Source organism: Salarias fasciatus, chromosome 7 (genome assembly GCF_902148845.1).
Source record: "Salarias fasciatus chromosome 7, fSalaFa1.1, whole genome shotgun sequence".
Classification (NCBI taxonomy): domain Eukaryota; kingdom Metazoa; phylum Chordata; class Actinopteri; order Blenniiformes; family Blenniidae; genus Salarias; species Salarias fasciatus.
In genome coordinates this window covers 26983681-27000436 of record NC_043751.1, presented here as the reverse complement: position 1 = coordinate 27000436, position 16756 = coordinate 26983681, and the positions used below count along the sequence as shown (strand labels likewise).

Here is a 16756-nt window from a genome sequence, read left to right as displayed (position 1 = left end):
ACAGGAGTGAGGGGGGGGAAAAAGAGAGGAAGCCTGGTAGGGATCTTACAGGCCTGAAAGCCCCAGAATGCAAGGCAAGCAGGAAGTGGGGCTTGTCATGTGTGTAATCATCAGCACTTTGTGACAATCCCACAGGACCTGGGGCACAGACAGAAATGCACGCAGACAGATATACATGCACCAAGGCAGAAAGGCAGGCAAGTAAGCATGGAAACAGGCAGACAAACAGGAAGAATGGGAAGAAGAGAGAGAGAGAGGAAAAAAACAGAACAAAGACACAAATAGACACTTCTGGGCTGCGTAACCACCGACACTGTTTGGTTAAAACAGCATCATGCAAAATGCATTGTTGCAATTATTCATCATGAAACCCACAAATATGTGGTCATTTACAGCAGAAGTGTTCAGTCTTGTATTTTATGCTGTATTTCAAATTTCACATTACTTGCATTTGTCTGCTGCATTTTTAATATACAGTCTATATCAGCTGCTCTGTCAAAACTTTAGTGGAACCCGCCATGCAGAAGCAATAAACCGCAGCCAGGCTCATTTGCATACTTGCATGTGACAGCAGTACGGCGACTGGCTGCCCGGCAGAATACAGATGCGCGGTGATGAGCTGGATGTTTCCCACTCTCACCTGGCTGTGCACAGTGTTAAGCTGGTTGTTGAAGGTCATGGTGAGGTTGGTGGAGGTGCTGGGAGCCACGTGGGTGATAAAGGGCGTCTTGCTCTGGTTGACGGTGTCGTACATGTTGACGCGACGCTTGCAGATCTCCATGTTCTGGAAGCATGACTTCACGCTGCGGGGGGAGACGGAGGACGAGTGAGCACCACCGGGTCGAGCCTCACCGTTCCAAACCATGATCGCATCCAACAACAAGCGGCGGAGGCCGTACTGTGTGCTGTGTGGGAAATCGAGGAGATGTGACATGGTGACAAAGGGGTGGTTGAGCGTTTCAATCGGGGTGATCCTCTTGTCCGCATCGATGGTCAGCATCTTGGTTAACAAGTCGATGAACTCCCTGCGGTCCGCCTTCTCCGCCAGCATGTCGCTCCCCTCCAGATCCGACGTCATGTTAACCTGAAGGAGAAATCAAACACACAAGTGCCTCAGCATTTTCAATTCTGTTTTTTTTCCCAAATCTTCATTAGAAATCACGCAGACGCCTTCATTTCATTCCAGCCTTACAGACAGGTTTATACACTCCCATTGTTACTAATCCAGTATTGTCCTTTTCAATCTTGCATACAGTCCATTTCCTCCACATTTTTCTAGTTGTGCGTCTTGCAGTCTGAGTGTGTGTGTGTGTGTGTGTGTGGTGTGGTGTGTGTGTTTCCATAAGGAGGATTTCTTCCAACGATTTATAGCCGCTGATTGTTTGACGGTGGAGTTTCCTCTCCATAACTTCTCCTGATTGTTTTCTTTGCCCAAAGATACAGGACCAAACAACTCGAGCAGCTCATATCCAAATATTCCAGTGAATAATCCACAAGTATCCTCAGCTTCACCAGCACACCTGGTGACCATATAATTGCTTGATTTTTATTTTTGGTGGAATAAAGCACTTATCAACTTCTATTTTAACTCCCATTTAATGTATCTAGTTGTTATGTGTATCAATCCTTTTCTAAATGCTTTTTAATCTCTGTAAGGTTCTCACTGACAACAACAAAACACTCCTACAGCTCAGAGGGACCTATTAATACCCACAAGGCTTCATCAGTCCGGTTGTGAAGTGTGTGTGCGACAGAGCCTAGTGATAACCTTCCACCTTAGTGGCATTACAAACATTTGCGCTGATATTCATAGCCCCACTTGGAATATCTACTGGCGCCTTGACTGCGATTTTTATCTATTCCTGAGATGTGAAAACAAACAAAAAACAGAAACCCAATAAACATCACCACTGGCTAGTCATTAAAAAGCCCTTTCACAGAGAACACCATTTTGCGAGCACTTCTGAAAAAGCTGACACGGGACAACTTAACCTAAATATGTTCCCAGGCAGTTCTGGGAAGCTGCCTCGGAATATCGTGTTGCTTCATCTGTAATAAACATTGCGGCTTAGCTCGTGGATAAATAGAGGCGATTTCGGCTTTAACGCAGGGCTCCATCGCCGGCCAAAAAGTGATAGGCAGCGGACCGGCTCTGACGTCCGGGCCTGTCGTGCGGAGTGAGGGATGAAGAAAGCGGGACAAGGTCACCATATAGCAGGTCTGGTGTGAGGCGAAGACGCAGACTGTCAGCAGGGAAACAGGGACAGGCGCGGCAGACAGGCAGCCTTGTTTATTGTGACTGCCATGCAGTGGTAGCAGGCCTGTTTTTCATAAAGACGCAACGCTTATCTGTAGGCCTGCTCCAGGGGCTATCAGATGTGCTGCCAGTCAACACCGCAAATCTGATTCACTTCTCTTCCTCCATGCAGGTTATTCAGGTTGTGCAGCCGTTCCTCCCTGCTTGCCATCTCCACTGGCTGCGATAAAGGAATAATCTGCAGAATGAGGTGAGAAATAATCACATTGTCCTCTGCTAGTGGGAGAGATGACTTTGGGGAAATGTACATAGTTTGGTGCCACAGTAATCAGGCAGGATAAGAACAGGCCTAAAGAGGATAAAGAATTTTCCTATCGGCTACTAAATTAGGATACATGAATTAATTAGATAGGGGAGATATCTTCCAGCTTTAGTTTTTTTTTTTTTTTAATGGAAATGAAAATAATGATGGAAAATATGAAAACACGAGGCTTTAAGCAAGACGGCGAGCCACATGTGTCTGGAATGTCAGCGGATGCTTGTGTCACGAGGAGCACGGGCGTCTCTGAAGTGAGGGCAGAAATGGCAGATGTCGAGCGGCAGGACACGTCGGGGCGATGCCTCGGGAGATGTGGCGCCAGGCGCGCAGCGTGCCGGCCATTTTCAACCGCCTCACAACACGTGAGGATTAATCTGGAAGCTTTATCTCCGTCTTTCCCAGCAAGTAAAGCGGATGAGAACGGAAAAGTCTATCTTTAAGTGTATATAAAAAACAAGATTCGGTGAAAGCCTCGCCGTGCTTCCTGTCATGGCCGCGCTCCAATCTGCAGATCAAAGTCAGTCCATGTTTTTTCGAGCAGTTCCGGTCTGCGTACGTTCCACAACAGGCCCCCAGCGGGGTCCTGCATTTGCTCTGAGTTGGTGTCTGATTTACTCAAATTAGATATACTTGTGACTAAAGCCTCCCCATATTTCCCACGACTGAAACGAGGTTGATTATCTGTTCCTGGCACCCGGCCCCTCTGTCTTGCAGAGCCTTCAGCGATATCATTCATTATACACGCGGAGACAGATGTCCACAATGCTGACTTGTTTATATGTCCAGGACAGAGAGAGACGGGGCAGAAATAAGCTGCGCTTCTCCCATATTAAGCTGCAGCTCTGCGAATCTCCTCAGTGTTTTTGTAGTAAGCTGAATCTGGCTGCAACAGAGGAAGACAGGACCCAGAGAGGAGGAGAGAGAGAGAGGAGAGAGAGAGGCGACCCAGGGGATATCATACCGGTGCAGGTTGGTTTCATTAAACCGTGCTTCATATATGTGTGTGTGTGTGTGCGTGCACGTGCGTGTACGTGGTAACTGTAAATCCAACAAGCCCAGAAAACGATAGTATCGCGTCCCCGCCGACAGCATGTTATTCCAGACGGACCTGACAGCGGCCCTGGGCGCTGGCGGACGACTGTAATTGTCTCCATCAGTTAACTAGCTGCATGTGCCGCTCGTCCGCACTGGAAACTTCCAGAGGCGAGCAGCAGCCGCGTATCAAGATGACCAATATCACAATGGAAAATAAAAACTTCACTTGTCTGAATCACATCTCTTGGGTCGTCATCAAAAAGTGTGACGATGCTCTGAGGGCGGGGGGGGTTCCACTGTCACTTTTTGGCCATTTGTGCCACGTCTGCAAGTGGAGCCGCTCGTGGTCGAGCCGACAGAACGACATGCCGACTGACAGGCACATCTTATGTAAATGTCATGGCTACATGTGAACTTTCCCACCGCGGAGAGACGAATTCACTCCGAGTCGCAGTGGAAAGTGGCATCACCTACGACTTTTCAGCAGCTGCCCCTGTTCATGTGCTGTACAATAAATCATGTGCAGTATGTTCACGGCGTTATGTAAGATCTCCTTATTAAATTCCCACAGGTGACATGCAGAAGCCAACCGGCTGAGTCACACAGACACAACAGTGTGTGGCCCTGCTGAGCCAGCCTGGAAACTGTCTGGAAGTCTCTGGAATCGCTTCATATATGATGTGTCTCAGTACGACCGTAGCATTTTTTTTTTTTTTTTTTTACAAGCGCCCTCTATATGCTTACATGTACCACAAATCTACAAAGTCAGGACGTAGCCACAACACTCAGCGCGAGTTAAATGCAAAAATAAACTGAATATATCGAACCTGTTAACCGGCCACGCCACATGTTTCTCTCAGAAGTGTGTCTGTAAGTTATTAGATGGTGGTTTAGGCAAAATGAAGAGCAGAAGCGCTGTCGAGGAGAGGCTTCAGCGAGCAGCTGCTTTCATTTCACTTCGTACAATCTATAAATCAGCTGAGCTATACTGCAGCTGGAGATCAGAACTTGGCAGGATAAATATTTTAAAGGGCTTTGGATGGATAATTGTGGAGATGTGATGGAGCAAATTGGCTCGAGACGTGAATAACCTGATCACAGAGGCTGCAAATGCAAGAGAGATGGAAGTGATTGATGCAAGAAAAACAAGAGAAAAGTGTGACTACTGTTCGCATACCTGCGCCATGTCGTCCAAGCAGTTGAAGATATACTTGCGGGCCTCCTTGGACTTGATCCCTGTTTCACCCTCATGGTCCTCTGGAGTCTGCAGGAGACAAGAAGCAGATGTTCCTCTCAAATCCCGTCGCACTTCCCCTCTGGAAACGCACTATTTACATTTGGCTCATTACAGCCCCTTGTTGTTGATGTGCGGCAGGACTCGGCTTACCCTCTGAGCAACCCTGGGGTAGCGCACAAATACTCATCTAACAGCCAAGAAGGATGGGGAGACTCCTTATGGAGGCGCATGTCACACAAACACTCCACCAGAGTTTCACGAGACCACACAAGAACTTCACTTTCGAAAAGTGGAATTTTTCACTTTCTGCAGGACAGTAAACTCCGCAAAAACATGTCTGTGTTGACCTGAATGCAGACACTTTCTTGACGGAGTAACACGATATTTTTACAGCAACACAGTGGGAACATATGGCCAGGTCAGATTTAAGTTGAGCTATCATTCTTCAGAGCGGAAAAAACAGTGTTCGAGTCGATGTGACGAGTAATTTTCCACATACTAGAAAAACACAAGGGAGGCATAACAGTAATGTCAAGTGCCAAGTTACTCATCTCACTGTCTTCACACTGCCAAAATGACTTTTTGAAAAGCACGAAAACCGACCAACCAAGTAAAATCCTTAAAAAGTGTCTCAAATCTTACCTGACAACAGCTAACAGCCCGTGCACGAAGTGGAAGAATGCACGCTCTGAACTCCCGGTTGCTATATTTCCACATAAATTGGGCCGGCAACTATCATCAGCTGTTGTCAGCGGTTGTGGCATGTTAGTGGAATTCATAACAAAATAAAACACTCAACACTTTCAACAGCAAAAAAAAAAAAAAAAAAGAATAACAAAAATAAATCAATCATAGACTCAGACGGCGGCGCGTAGTAAAAACATTACCAAACCCGGCAAAGAGGGATCAGCATCTGCAGCTCAATACCGTCAAGAATTCAATGTGCGAAAGCTCCGTGCGCCACACAAAAGTTCAAATTAAGTTAATGAGGGTAAAAAAAAAAAGAAAAAAAGAAAAGGAGCGCGCTCCTTATTGAGCGGCCTACATGGAGGGGCAGTGAGCGGGGTTAGAGCGGCGCCCTCCGAGTTGGAGTCATCGCTGGGTTTTTATTTGCCAAATCCTCTCACACAGATCCATTTTGCTCTCATTACCCTTTCACTTTGTTTATAGCCAGCCAACAGGCCCGTCAATACCCCACATGGTGCAGCCACAGAACATGAGCCACGGGCTCCGGATGGCAAAATATTATAGTCTGAAGACTGTGTTGGTTTGCTCCAGTACCTTGAGTCTCCAGAGGGGATAGGTAGAGTCCGGATCTCTGTTGAAGAACCTGGTGGTCTTCGTCCCTGCGCTCAACAGATACTCTGCAGGCAGGCCCTGCGTCTGTGAGATGTACCGGATCTGCAGAACAAACAGGAGAGACGTGTTGAGGTTTTCACATCCACAATTTAATCATTTAATCAATGGAAATGGAGTTGAAATCAATAAAGCGATGGAATCTTTCCTGCTCATCACAAAAATTTCAGTAAAGACATTCTTCTGAGAGTTTGAAAATCTACCCTGACATTAACGTTTCCTCTTTTCTATGGCAGAAATATGCATATCAGTCAAACATGACCTCAGCTTAAGAGTCAAAGACTCATTTTGACACTTCTTAAAGAAACTTGCAAAGTTTTGGGAGCCTTTGAAAAATCACACAAGCTTGTTCAGAGATGGAACACAACTTGCTCAAGGTTTCCCCCACTGAGCCACATCTGACTGATAGAGAGAAAGGAAAGCGACAATGTCTTGCTCTGGAGCACAGGGGCTGCACTAATTGGACAAGTGGCTCTGTGGCATCTGTTCAGATAAACAGGGAGGCTGCGCAAGAATCATCAGGGGTTGTCTGGGGATTTTCAGGAAGAGGCATCCCACCCTCCCAAGCTCGGTGAGAAATATACAGGCACAGAGAGGAAAAACACACACGCGCGGGAGAGGATTCACGGGTGTGCGTCACACACTCGGGGTCAGGAAGCGGTCCGGAGGTCCATGGAATCATCGCGCGTTACCTGATCGTACTCGGAGGCTCCGGGGTAGAGGGGCCATCCCAGGAAGAGCTCGGCTATCACACAGCCCAGGGACCACATGTCGATGGCCTCGCAGAACGGCAGGCCCAGGATGATCTCCGGCGCCCTGGGGACAAAGAAAACACACTGCCGTGAGCCTTTTGGATTTTATCCTCACATTAAATCTGATTAGACCCAAAAGATCCAGAATGTCTTTACACATTCTGGACCGTAAAGGGAAAATATATCCACACTCTTCGTGAGGGAGGGATCTGGAGACATTCCCACAGTCGGTACAATCAATTAGACAACTCACACAGCAAAAGTTGGTATACTTTTTGCATAAACCAGTTCTACAACAAGACTGTCACTTCAATTACTCTACAAAGCCTGAAAGCTGTTATCTTGTCTTAACTTTGATCTCTCGATGTAGCCTTGAGATTTATTTCCACTGCGGTCGCAGTCAGCAGGGTGTACCTTTTTCATATCTCTTGTTTAGGCAGTATGCAAGGTGGCACGCTGCAGATAACTGATTGATAACATTGCAGCAGCACCAATCACTGAGGCACATCTCGGGCAGTCAGACATGGGAAACGTGTCGAGAAAAGGGTTGGTGTTTCACAGCCGCGCAGCTCAAAGCAACATGGAAACAATCATGCCAAGAAAAAAAAAAATAAAACCAACATGAATGTTCACAGACCATATAAGCTTCATCTGGGCGTTTAGCAAGTCATTTGGACATGAAAGACGTCAGAAGTTAATTTCAAAACAGGCCTTTTCCATGTGCACACACACATACGAAAACACACACACACACCAAACAGTAAAGAGCGCTTCAGCTGAAGAGGAGATAAATATCTGTGATTTGATGAAAAAGAAGAATATTGCTCCAGTTATCCGAGCAGCACTGCAGTCCCAAACAATTCCCAAATTTCATTCAAGGCGTTTTATGTCCTGTCAGAGAGACTAATACACGTCTTGTGAGCCCATGTCTCTGATGGGGCTTAAAATAACCGAGAACACAGTGATTCTGCTCCTAACAATATAAAGCGCTTTCAGGAGGTTCTCTCGCTGTCATCGCCATAGAAGGAAAGTTTTTGGTTTGTATTTTACCGATTGTAAAGCGTAGTCTCAAAGCTCCAGGAAGAAGCTTTATGCTAGACCAACCCGCACTTCACAGGAGCTGAACCCGGGTAGCGGGAGGCTTGAAGTTGACAGTGTGGGTTGCCAGATTGACCAGGGTAAGTAGGTCCCCGCCTCGGGCCTGAAGGGGCTCTGGCAGGCTTTCGGTGGCGCTAAGAGAATAGTGGGGGTCTGGCCCTGGGCCCGCTGGAACTGTACGTACCAGGCAAACAGAGAATGTGGAAAACAGCATGGGGGGACGCTAAAGGACTTTATAGACCTGGGGGGGGCGCTGGGTAAGTGGTCTTGGAGCAGCTGGGAAGGGGGGGGGTGTTGGAAGGGAATGAATGGACATACTTCACATACTTAAAAGCAAATTTCTAACTCGAGCCCCCCTAACGGTCTTCTGTTGCTCACTGATTTTGGGAGAAATAAAAAAAAAAAGGGGGACATGAGGTTCACATTTGTGTAACGTATAGAGACAGAAGACAGGAGAAAACAGACAGAGAGGAATGAAGCATTACAGACAGACATGCACAAATAAACTGAACAGGGGATGCTGGGAGAAGATCTCCGTATCATCGTTACACACCAATACAACAGAACACACCATGAGACACACATCCGTCAAAAGACTTCCAAAGGACGTGTCAAGGAGGAGGCGATCAGAGGGGAGCAGCGAGGAAGAAAAGGAAGGAGATGGACACTGGGACCGGGGTCGGCGCGATCCTCTCCGAACAGCTTGTTAGGCTGGCAGGATTCATTAAGGAGCGAGAGGGAACAGCCGACACACACACACACCACACACACACACACACACACACACACACACACACACACACACACACACCACGTAGACAAGAGTGCCACCGCCACAGAACTAATAAAGTCTGACCTATCAGAACGACACGGCCTCTCAGCTTCACATTCAGCTTCATCAAACTTTACAAGGACTCAAAAAAGAGCAAACTCACAAACAGAAATTTCACAGCCCTGCTTTAGATTCTGTTTCAATGCAAAGTCTTTAAATCGGAACCGCGAGACACTACATCAGCACTACTCCACAAAGTTTCTGCAGATAATGTTCTGTTTATATTCCCATACTCTCATTTGTACTTTCAGCACTTCAGTTATCATGCTGTCTGTGAGGCTGATAAGAGAAGCAGGCAGGACTTTGACATTATTATTATGTATGCATTTTTTTATGGCATAATGAAACCAATATAGCAACCCAGCAGTTCTGTGGTACATTTGTCACCTAAATAGGATTCATATATTCCTATACTTACAAAAAAAAAAAAAAAACAACACGCAAAACATTTATCCCCTTATTTGCATGAATATGAGTTTTCAGAAAATCTCATTTCAATTTGAGCGACCCAAAATACATATGAATCACGGCAAGCAGCATAAACTGGTGGCGATTGTCACAAAATGAGGATGTTTTTGAGGAAATTCTTCCCATCAAAATGCATCAGCAAGATGAAAGACTGAGGTGAGCCTTTTATCAGATCAGAGAACCTTCAATTTGACTTTTTTCTCCCCCCAAATCATTCGATTTCTACTTCAGGCATCATGATTAAATATAATGAACAATAAACAAATAAGTAAGTCACTAATTTTGATGTTCTACTGCTCCGAGAGCAGCTGAAAAAGTTAATGACACACTGAATAGTAAATTCATGTTGATTTTTCTATGGAAAAAGACGCTTTTACACACATGGCTAAAAATAAATTTGCAGAAGTGACCTTTCTGAAAGCCAGTGTTGACAAAGCCCACTTTAGCAAGGCAACAATTAGCGCTGTCAGTTCCCCTCATAACACGGAGTCGACAACACGTGTGGCTGTTTGTGGAAGTGACTTACGTGCGACTGAGCGATCTGCTCGTGTTGACGCTGTGTGTGGGGCCGCTTCGGCCCGAACCTTCCACAGTCATGCTCCAGTGCTCTACTTAGGCTGTCTCTGCTGCTTCTTTTGCCACTCACAGAAATCTCAACAAGACCAGTGAAACCGAGAGAAAGAGCGCGAGAGAGAGAGAGAGAGAGAGAGAGAGAGAGAGAGAAAGAAGGTGGGGAGGAAGGAAGAGCAATGGAGTAACGTTGTGGCTTATGATATAAAACCACAAATGCAAATCTGCCCCTGTCATTGCACCTCTGCCATTGCATGCAAAGCGCCCCACAGCTGCTGCTGCTGCTGCTGCTGCTGCTGCTGAGCCAGGCCTTTGGCTGGCAGTGATAAACAGCACACACATCTGTGCAGCCCACAAACGTTGTTCCTCTCCTTTCTGAGGAGTTGGTGCATGAGACATGGTCACTGGTGCATATAGGATCACTTCAGTTTTCGCTGCAGATGATGGTGCGGCTGTTTCTCACAGGCAGGCAGGTGTTTCACGGTCACAGTTATGGCTTTTGAAGATTTGGTTGATAAAATATTGGGGGGGATTTCTTTTTTAACTAACAAAACTTTAGGGTCTCTGAAATTGATAAAAAAAACTTTCATTTTTGTCAGTCACTGTTGGTTTGAGTCAAAAAACTAGTGATTGGAATGCATGCATGGGTTTTCAGTGGCTCCGATCACTGTTGTCAAAGTTTTGCTTGGAAACGTTATCAAACTAGCGGCGCTGCAGTATCTCGTTCTCTGAGCTTTCCCCCCAGTAGGGATTATTTCCAGCTCGGATTGTTACAGCGGACCAGACCTTTCTTCAGGGTGGTCGTAATCATCCAGACCATACATGTCAGATAGAGCACGGACGGCGTGCAAGATACCGGCGAGCTGCGTGCTTTCGCTGGACGTGAATGAGAACCCAGCCGCATGAGAGACCTCTGTGTTCTGGCCAGTGCTTCTGACAGCACTGGCCCTTGACAAAGAGAGAGAGAGAGAGAGAGAGAGAGAGAGAGAGGGTGGGATGGAAAGGGAGAGAGGGAGAGGGCGAGGGAGTCTGCACGCTGACATCCTCCCAGCTGGCCTGGTCATTGATGAGCCTCAGCCCCCTCGGGAGCGAGAGATGGCACGACTCATGAATGGAGCCTTTCTTTTGCCGGCCCCCTCCGCCACCCCTCAGCCTTTTCACCCACTCCCTCCCTCTGCCAGCCCCGCCAACACTTACACCTCGCCCTTTCCTCGCCGTCCACCCCCCCCCCCCCCTCCTTACCGCCCCCTTTCGCCGGCAAAAGCCCCCTTCAAACTCCCCAAACTAGGACGCCGAGGCCAAGCTAATGCTCCCCTCCCCGCTCGCCTGTCTGCCCTGTGCTCTGTTGAACTGTGCCTGCGCTTGGCTGCCCTGCCAACTCACCCACACGCGCGCACGCGCACACACACCACACACACACACACACACCGACGCACATGCGGATACGCTTACACAGATATACGCACATAGCTGACATCACAGGCTGTGTGGATGTCAGGATGTATCCATCAGGCTGACCTTCCCTTCGCCTGGCTCCAGAGGGGAGACCGATGTATCCTTAGAACCAACATTTACATAGACATAAAGGCACAACACAAACACACACACACACACACACAGATACACACTCAGGTCAGCCGGCCTATGGTAATGGTTTTGATCTTTTCTCTTCTGTTTCCAAGACTTCATCATTCAACCTTATGCAATTATGTTTTATTCAATAGCCGGGCAGTTACGGGCAAAAAGCAGCACGAATCCTTGAGGTAAATAAATATAGGAGCCAACATAGCCAGTATAATGTTTTACTGGCTGAGTTAAAAGCTCTGTTATGACATAGTTATGGTTGGGAAGCGAGATAGCTGCCCGGCACTAACAGGAAAAAGCACTTCATGAGAAAAGAGTCCACCATTAAGTTTTCTCTGCTCGATCCACTTCTCTTCTCTCGCCCTTCCCTCTCCTCTGCCTCTGCCCCTCTCCAGATTCCACGCTTTGCCCCGGCCTAACGTAAAAGGCTCGGGTTGGCGCTGTGAATGACTCCTTTCCTACCTCCATTCCTCTGGGTATTCATCTACATATTCATGCCCTCAAAGGTTCCTCCACAGCCTCTTTGAAGACGCACCATAGAGAAGCACTTTTCTAGATATATTGCACGGTGGTCGCTGACTGTGAAATCAATGTACGGAGTTACATACCCCGCTGTGCACCTGTGGCTCATAGGAAGCAACTGCAGCCGAGTGCATATACACACACACACACACACACACACACACACGCACACAAACCTCCCAAAAACGCCTCACCTGCTCTTATCACTTGCGAAATTGCAGCACGGTGCACAAGGATGCAGAGAATGTGTAAATGCACGTTTATGCAGGCAGCATCTGCAGGTTGCATTTAAATGTGGTGCGAGTGTGTGTTCCAGGTGGTTGAGTGGTGGAGAGGTGGTGGGGTGTGGGGGGGGGGCAGGCGGATATCTGGACAAGGGAAACTTTTTTTTTTTCTCCATACAGAGTCCTTGAGAAATGTTGCTGCACTCCCAAAGCAGGGGCGACATTCCTGGTGCTCAAGGTCTTGAGAACAGGGCTCTCCCTCTCCTTTTTTCTTTCTTTAGCTTTCAGAAAAATGCACAGCAAAAATGCTGACAAGGCTCCCACTGTTTTACCTGTTAAAGTATTAGCATTCTCGGGGGGGTCTGGCAGAACATTAAAACAAGGCAAACCAAAGCTGAGGGAAGTGGAGGAATGTTTTGTTCAATATCAGGAGATGAAGCCACTTATTTCACTGAGGTTTGCAGAAATTGCGACGACAGCCACTCGCCTGAGCAGGTTAATAAAAACGTGAGTGACGGTGGCGTGCGTGCTCACACTGATTCAACACAACCCGATGTAAAGATCAGCTCAGCAGCCTGGGAGGGGGGTCGACTCGAACTCCGAGCTGACACTGATAGCATTTGCACATTCAGAAGACCTTCCTGCTCTCGTTTTTTTTTTTTTTGTTTTTTTTCAGCCTCACCATGTCACATTCAGCTCCTCCCACTCTTTGAGGCATTTCATATAATGAAATATTCAGTGGGCAGAAAGCCACCCCTGTCACTGTGGCACATGGCACACGGAGCCCTGTTGTCGCAGCATGGCACAGTCAATATTAGCACACACAGGATAACAAATTCCCTTACGTGCCACGAACCAGTATTAGAAGGAGGCTGTTTTTCATAGCAGTATCTGATAGCACATCAGTTTAAGACTGAATGTCTTTAGAGGGGGAGCGCTGCAGTGTCATTTTTCAACTGTCCCTTCGTTTTTTTCTTCCTTTCTTGCAAAAATCTTCATTCAAAAGCAATGACTGCAGCTACAGCGCGGCTGCGCCGTGTTCAGACGTCTATGCACTGCTTCATTGTTCCCAGTTGGTAATTACCCCTTTCCTGTGGTTATTATTATTCTCCCGCATGCAGCCGATCTTAGCGGTAATACATCTCATTTCCACCTGCAACCAGCAGGCTGTTTCCCAGCAGCCCCCTCTCTGCTCCCACCGCCCCACCCGACGCCTGGTGCCGAGGTCAAAGGGACAGACCTGCTTCGATGAGGACGGAGGCGGAGCGATAGGAAGAAATGACAGGAAGGAGATGAGGAAGGGAAAGACAGAGAGGGCGGGGCGGGCACAACAACGACAGGTAGATACCCCCTCCATCAACACCCACCCACATGCTCACCGACACACATGCACACACATTCCGTCCCCTCAGCCTGTCATGTCAAAGGAAAAAAAAGTGCCAAGATGGATTTGCCATCAGTAAATGATAGGTATCTGTCATACAGTGGCGCTGTCTGCACAGAGAGCCTGGAGAAAAGATTCTGGGGGACGCCAAGAGGGAGCCTCAAGTCTCTCCAGACCCATTAGGGTAGTGGACTGACAGTCAGACATTATTAGGCCGACAGAAACTGGCCAGACACTGACCCAGCCCCGAGGCATGTGCCGCTCAGCACCGACTGACCCCAGTCCTCATGAAAATAATCTCTCATTTCAAAATGTGTGATTAATGTAAAAAAAAAAAAAAAAAAAAAAAAAAATCTCAGGAAAAACAGGCAAGCTCCTCAGACAGCATTAAATTGACCCTCAACAATGATCTCAGCGCTCCCTCGAACTGTTAGTCACCGTTAACAGACCCAGAGGAAAGATGTGGGTCACGGAGAACCCGCTAACAGAGGGCAAAGGCAAACAAAAGGCAGCACTGTAACGCAACGATAACACATCGCAACATGCAGTCACTCAGTCAACCAGCTTAACCAGCTGGCTGGCTTGTCAGCATGGCTGAGATGTTCATAAAAACAGACAGGGGAGCAGCATAACGGGCAGCGTGACAGACTGAGCAAACGGGAGCAGACAGTCAGTCAGGCAGATGAGATTGCGTCTGCTCACGGCTGGGGGATGCTTAAACCCAAGCTTGATCACTTGGGCAAATTGGAGTGTACAAGGGATTCAGCGAGCTAGACTTAAACCCTTGCTCAGCTCCATCTGAGGTTGGCATGCAATCAAAAGAATTGCCAGACAATTCTTTCCGTCCAGCAGAGTTCAAGACACAACAGGGCAACCATGCGCCCAGACGCAAACTGCAAAATACACTGTATATTATATGATAATTGTTTTGCAGCCCTTTGAATGAAAAACCCAGCATGACAGTTATATAAACTGCTGGCCAAACCAAACAAAATCTCATCTGCTTGCTTGACTGACTGTCTGTCTGTCTCCCTCTCTCACTTGAGTTTTTGCCTGTATTTCCACTTGTCCTGCATTATTGTCGTTTTATTGTCGACTTCCTTCCCCTCTCTGCTTCAGTTCAGAGGGAGGAATTTCAAAGCTCTGCATCAATATGTCCCATTCTGTTGATTTAAGGTAACTAAGACAGAGATCAAGTGATGGGGGGGGGGGGGGGGAAGAAGCGGGGACACTGTCAGTGTGGTCGCCTCCTGGAGCCGCCGTGCATACTGGATATGTGATAAAACAACAGACGTCGAAAATCCATTTGAAATGCGGCGCCTGAGAATATATAGCTGGGAGCCACAGGGGCGCCGTCCCATCGCCGTAATGACCTATGCCTTCCCTGCTAGGCGCAGACATGCAGACAGAACACACATGCACATACACACTTTCAATCATAAACCTCGCTCTGGTCGACTAGTTCCTTATTTCTGGGGCAAGTGAAAGAAGGCACGGGTAGATATTCGCCAGGCGGACTTAAAAAAAATCCCCCTCTGCCTTACCCCCAACCTGGCATGCACTGACATACAGTACATGCGCAACATTTCTCTACCTCCACCCATCCCCCCGTCACCCCTCCCTCCCTCTCTCTCTCTCTCTCTCTCTATCACCATCCCTTGTTTGACTACCCTCTTCCTTCCTCCCACCAGGTCAGGCAGTAATACCATCTCCTGCCTAATCAAATTCTGCTGTGTGTGACATGAATTCTCAGAGCCCAAGGCTGCGCTGCCGCGCGCTACAAGCTACAGAGCTGCAGAGAGCTGTAACTAAACCCCACATAGGTGCTGTAGAACGGCGCGGCTCCCCGTCTCTAAAATTTAACACAGGCAGAGCGCTGCTGGATGAGGCTCCCCAGGCCGCCTCCTTCGATCCCCGGCTTGCCTCAGCGCCAGTCTCTCCGCGGAGGGCTGCTCTCATCTTCGTGGTGAACGTGTGTTTGACGGAGTCCCCGGAGCGCACGCAGGTTTACGGTTAATTAGAGAGACGATGGGACAGACTGACAGCGGTTGATCCAGATTGTCACCCAGATGTGGTCAGATTTTAATCCGACCCAACGGTTGACCCCCCCCCCACTTCGTCCCTCTGCCATAAAACATTATGCCTGCATGACAGTGAGCACATAATCATGCAAGAAAACACACAGATTCCCTCCTAGCCATGCGTGCATGTTCGCCGGCGCCCTTCGGGAGAGGTGCAGCCGACGTCAATCACGAGTCCTCAGATCCTCGGACAAGTGCGTCTCTCTATCTGCCCCGGCACGCCGCCTGCACGCCGTGTGTTCACACACTCTCCACATAGTTTGTCACGCTGCATTCTTCCCTGACAAGAATTAGAAATGTCATCACGTAGAGCAACAGCAGCAGGATTATTAAGGCTTTATGGAGAAATTTGGACAAATAGGCCATTCCCTTATAGCCTCATCACGCCCCCGTCTCCCTGCGAGGACAAATGAGAGGGAACAGACATTACTGTGTGCGGGGCGCTTTTGTTTGCTTGTCAATGAGCTCCAGCTTCTCGTGTCAAGATCAGCCCTGGAAGTCGTGGAGGGGGCAGGTGTTTGCCTGTGTGCTATTTGTTTTCATACGCTCGTTCACTCATGTATAAAACAACAGTCGGTGATGTTAATTCAATATAAGAAACACTGCTCTGAGACACGGCGAATGGATTTCCTTTAGCCTCCAAAGCAAACAATGAACGGCGAATCTAACTGAGACAACCTGAAAGAGCAACACATTATATGCTGTAATTTTGCCTTTAATCGCCGGTGTTTCTGTTTATGTCGCTGCTGCATGGTGAGATGCAGCGTGAACTCCTTTCTCAGAGCAGGCAATAATAATAATAATAATAAGAGCTGTCTTCAAAAACAATCAGTCACAATGACAGGTAATTAATTTGGCCAGGCGACGGTGCCCTGCAGTTTTGTAAGTATAGTCACAGTTAATCACCTTTCAATGACAATACCCCTGCATTGTTTTTGCCTTCCCTCTGTCATATAGAGTGTTAATTTCCCTCCACTCCTATATAGTCCATGACAAACAATGAAGGCATGCTCAGCATTTAATATGCCATACATTGT

The 16756-nt window shown here is 47.7% G+C and overlaps 1 protein-coding gene across 1 annotated transcript in view; it reads right to left on the bottom strand.

Moving 5' to 3' along the window:
- Nucleotides 1-463: 463 nt before the first annotated feature.
- Nucleotides 464-16756, bottom strand: part of LOC115391631 (homeodomain-interacting protein kinase 2-like) — a 39128-nt gene continuing 22835 nt past the window's right edge. The window contains exons 2-6 of the mRNA XM_030095915.1: nt 6897-7020; nt 6130-6249; nt 4789-4875; nt 900-1084; nt 464-803 (exon numbers count right to left, since the gene is read on the bottom strand). Of these exons, the coding sequence (XP_029951775.1) occupies nt 479-803; nt 900-1084; nt 4789-4875; nt 6130-6249; nt 6897-7020 (841 nt within the window). The 3' untranslated portion in view covers nt 464-478. The remainder of the gene's footprint in view (nt 804-899; nt 1085-4788; nt 4876-6129; nt 6250-6896; nt 7021-16756) is intronic.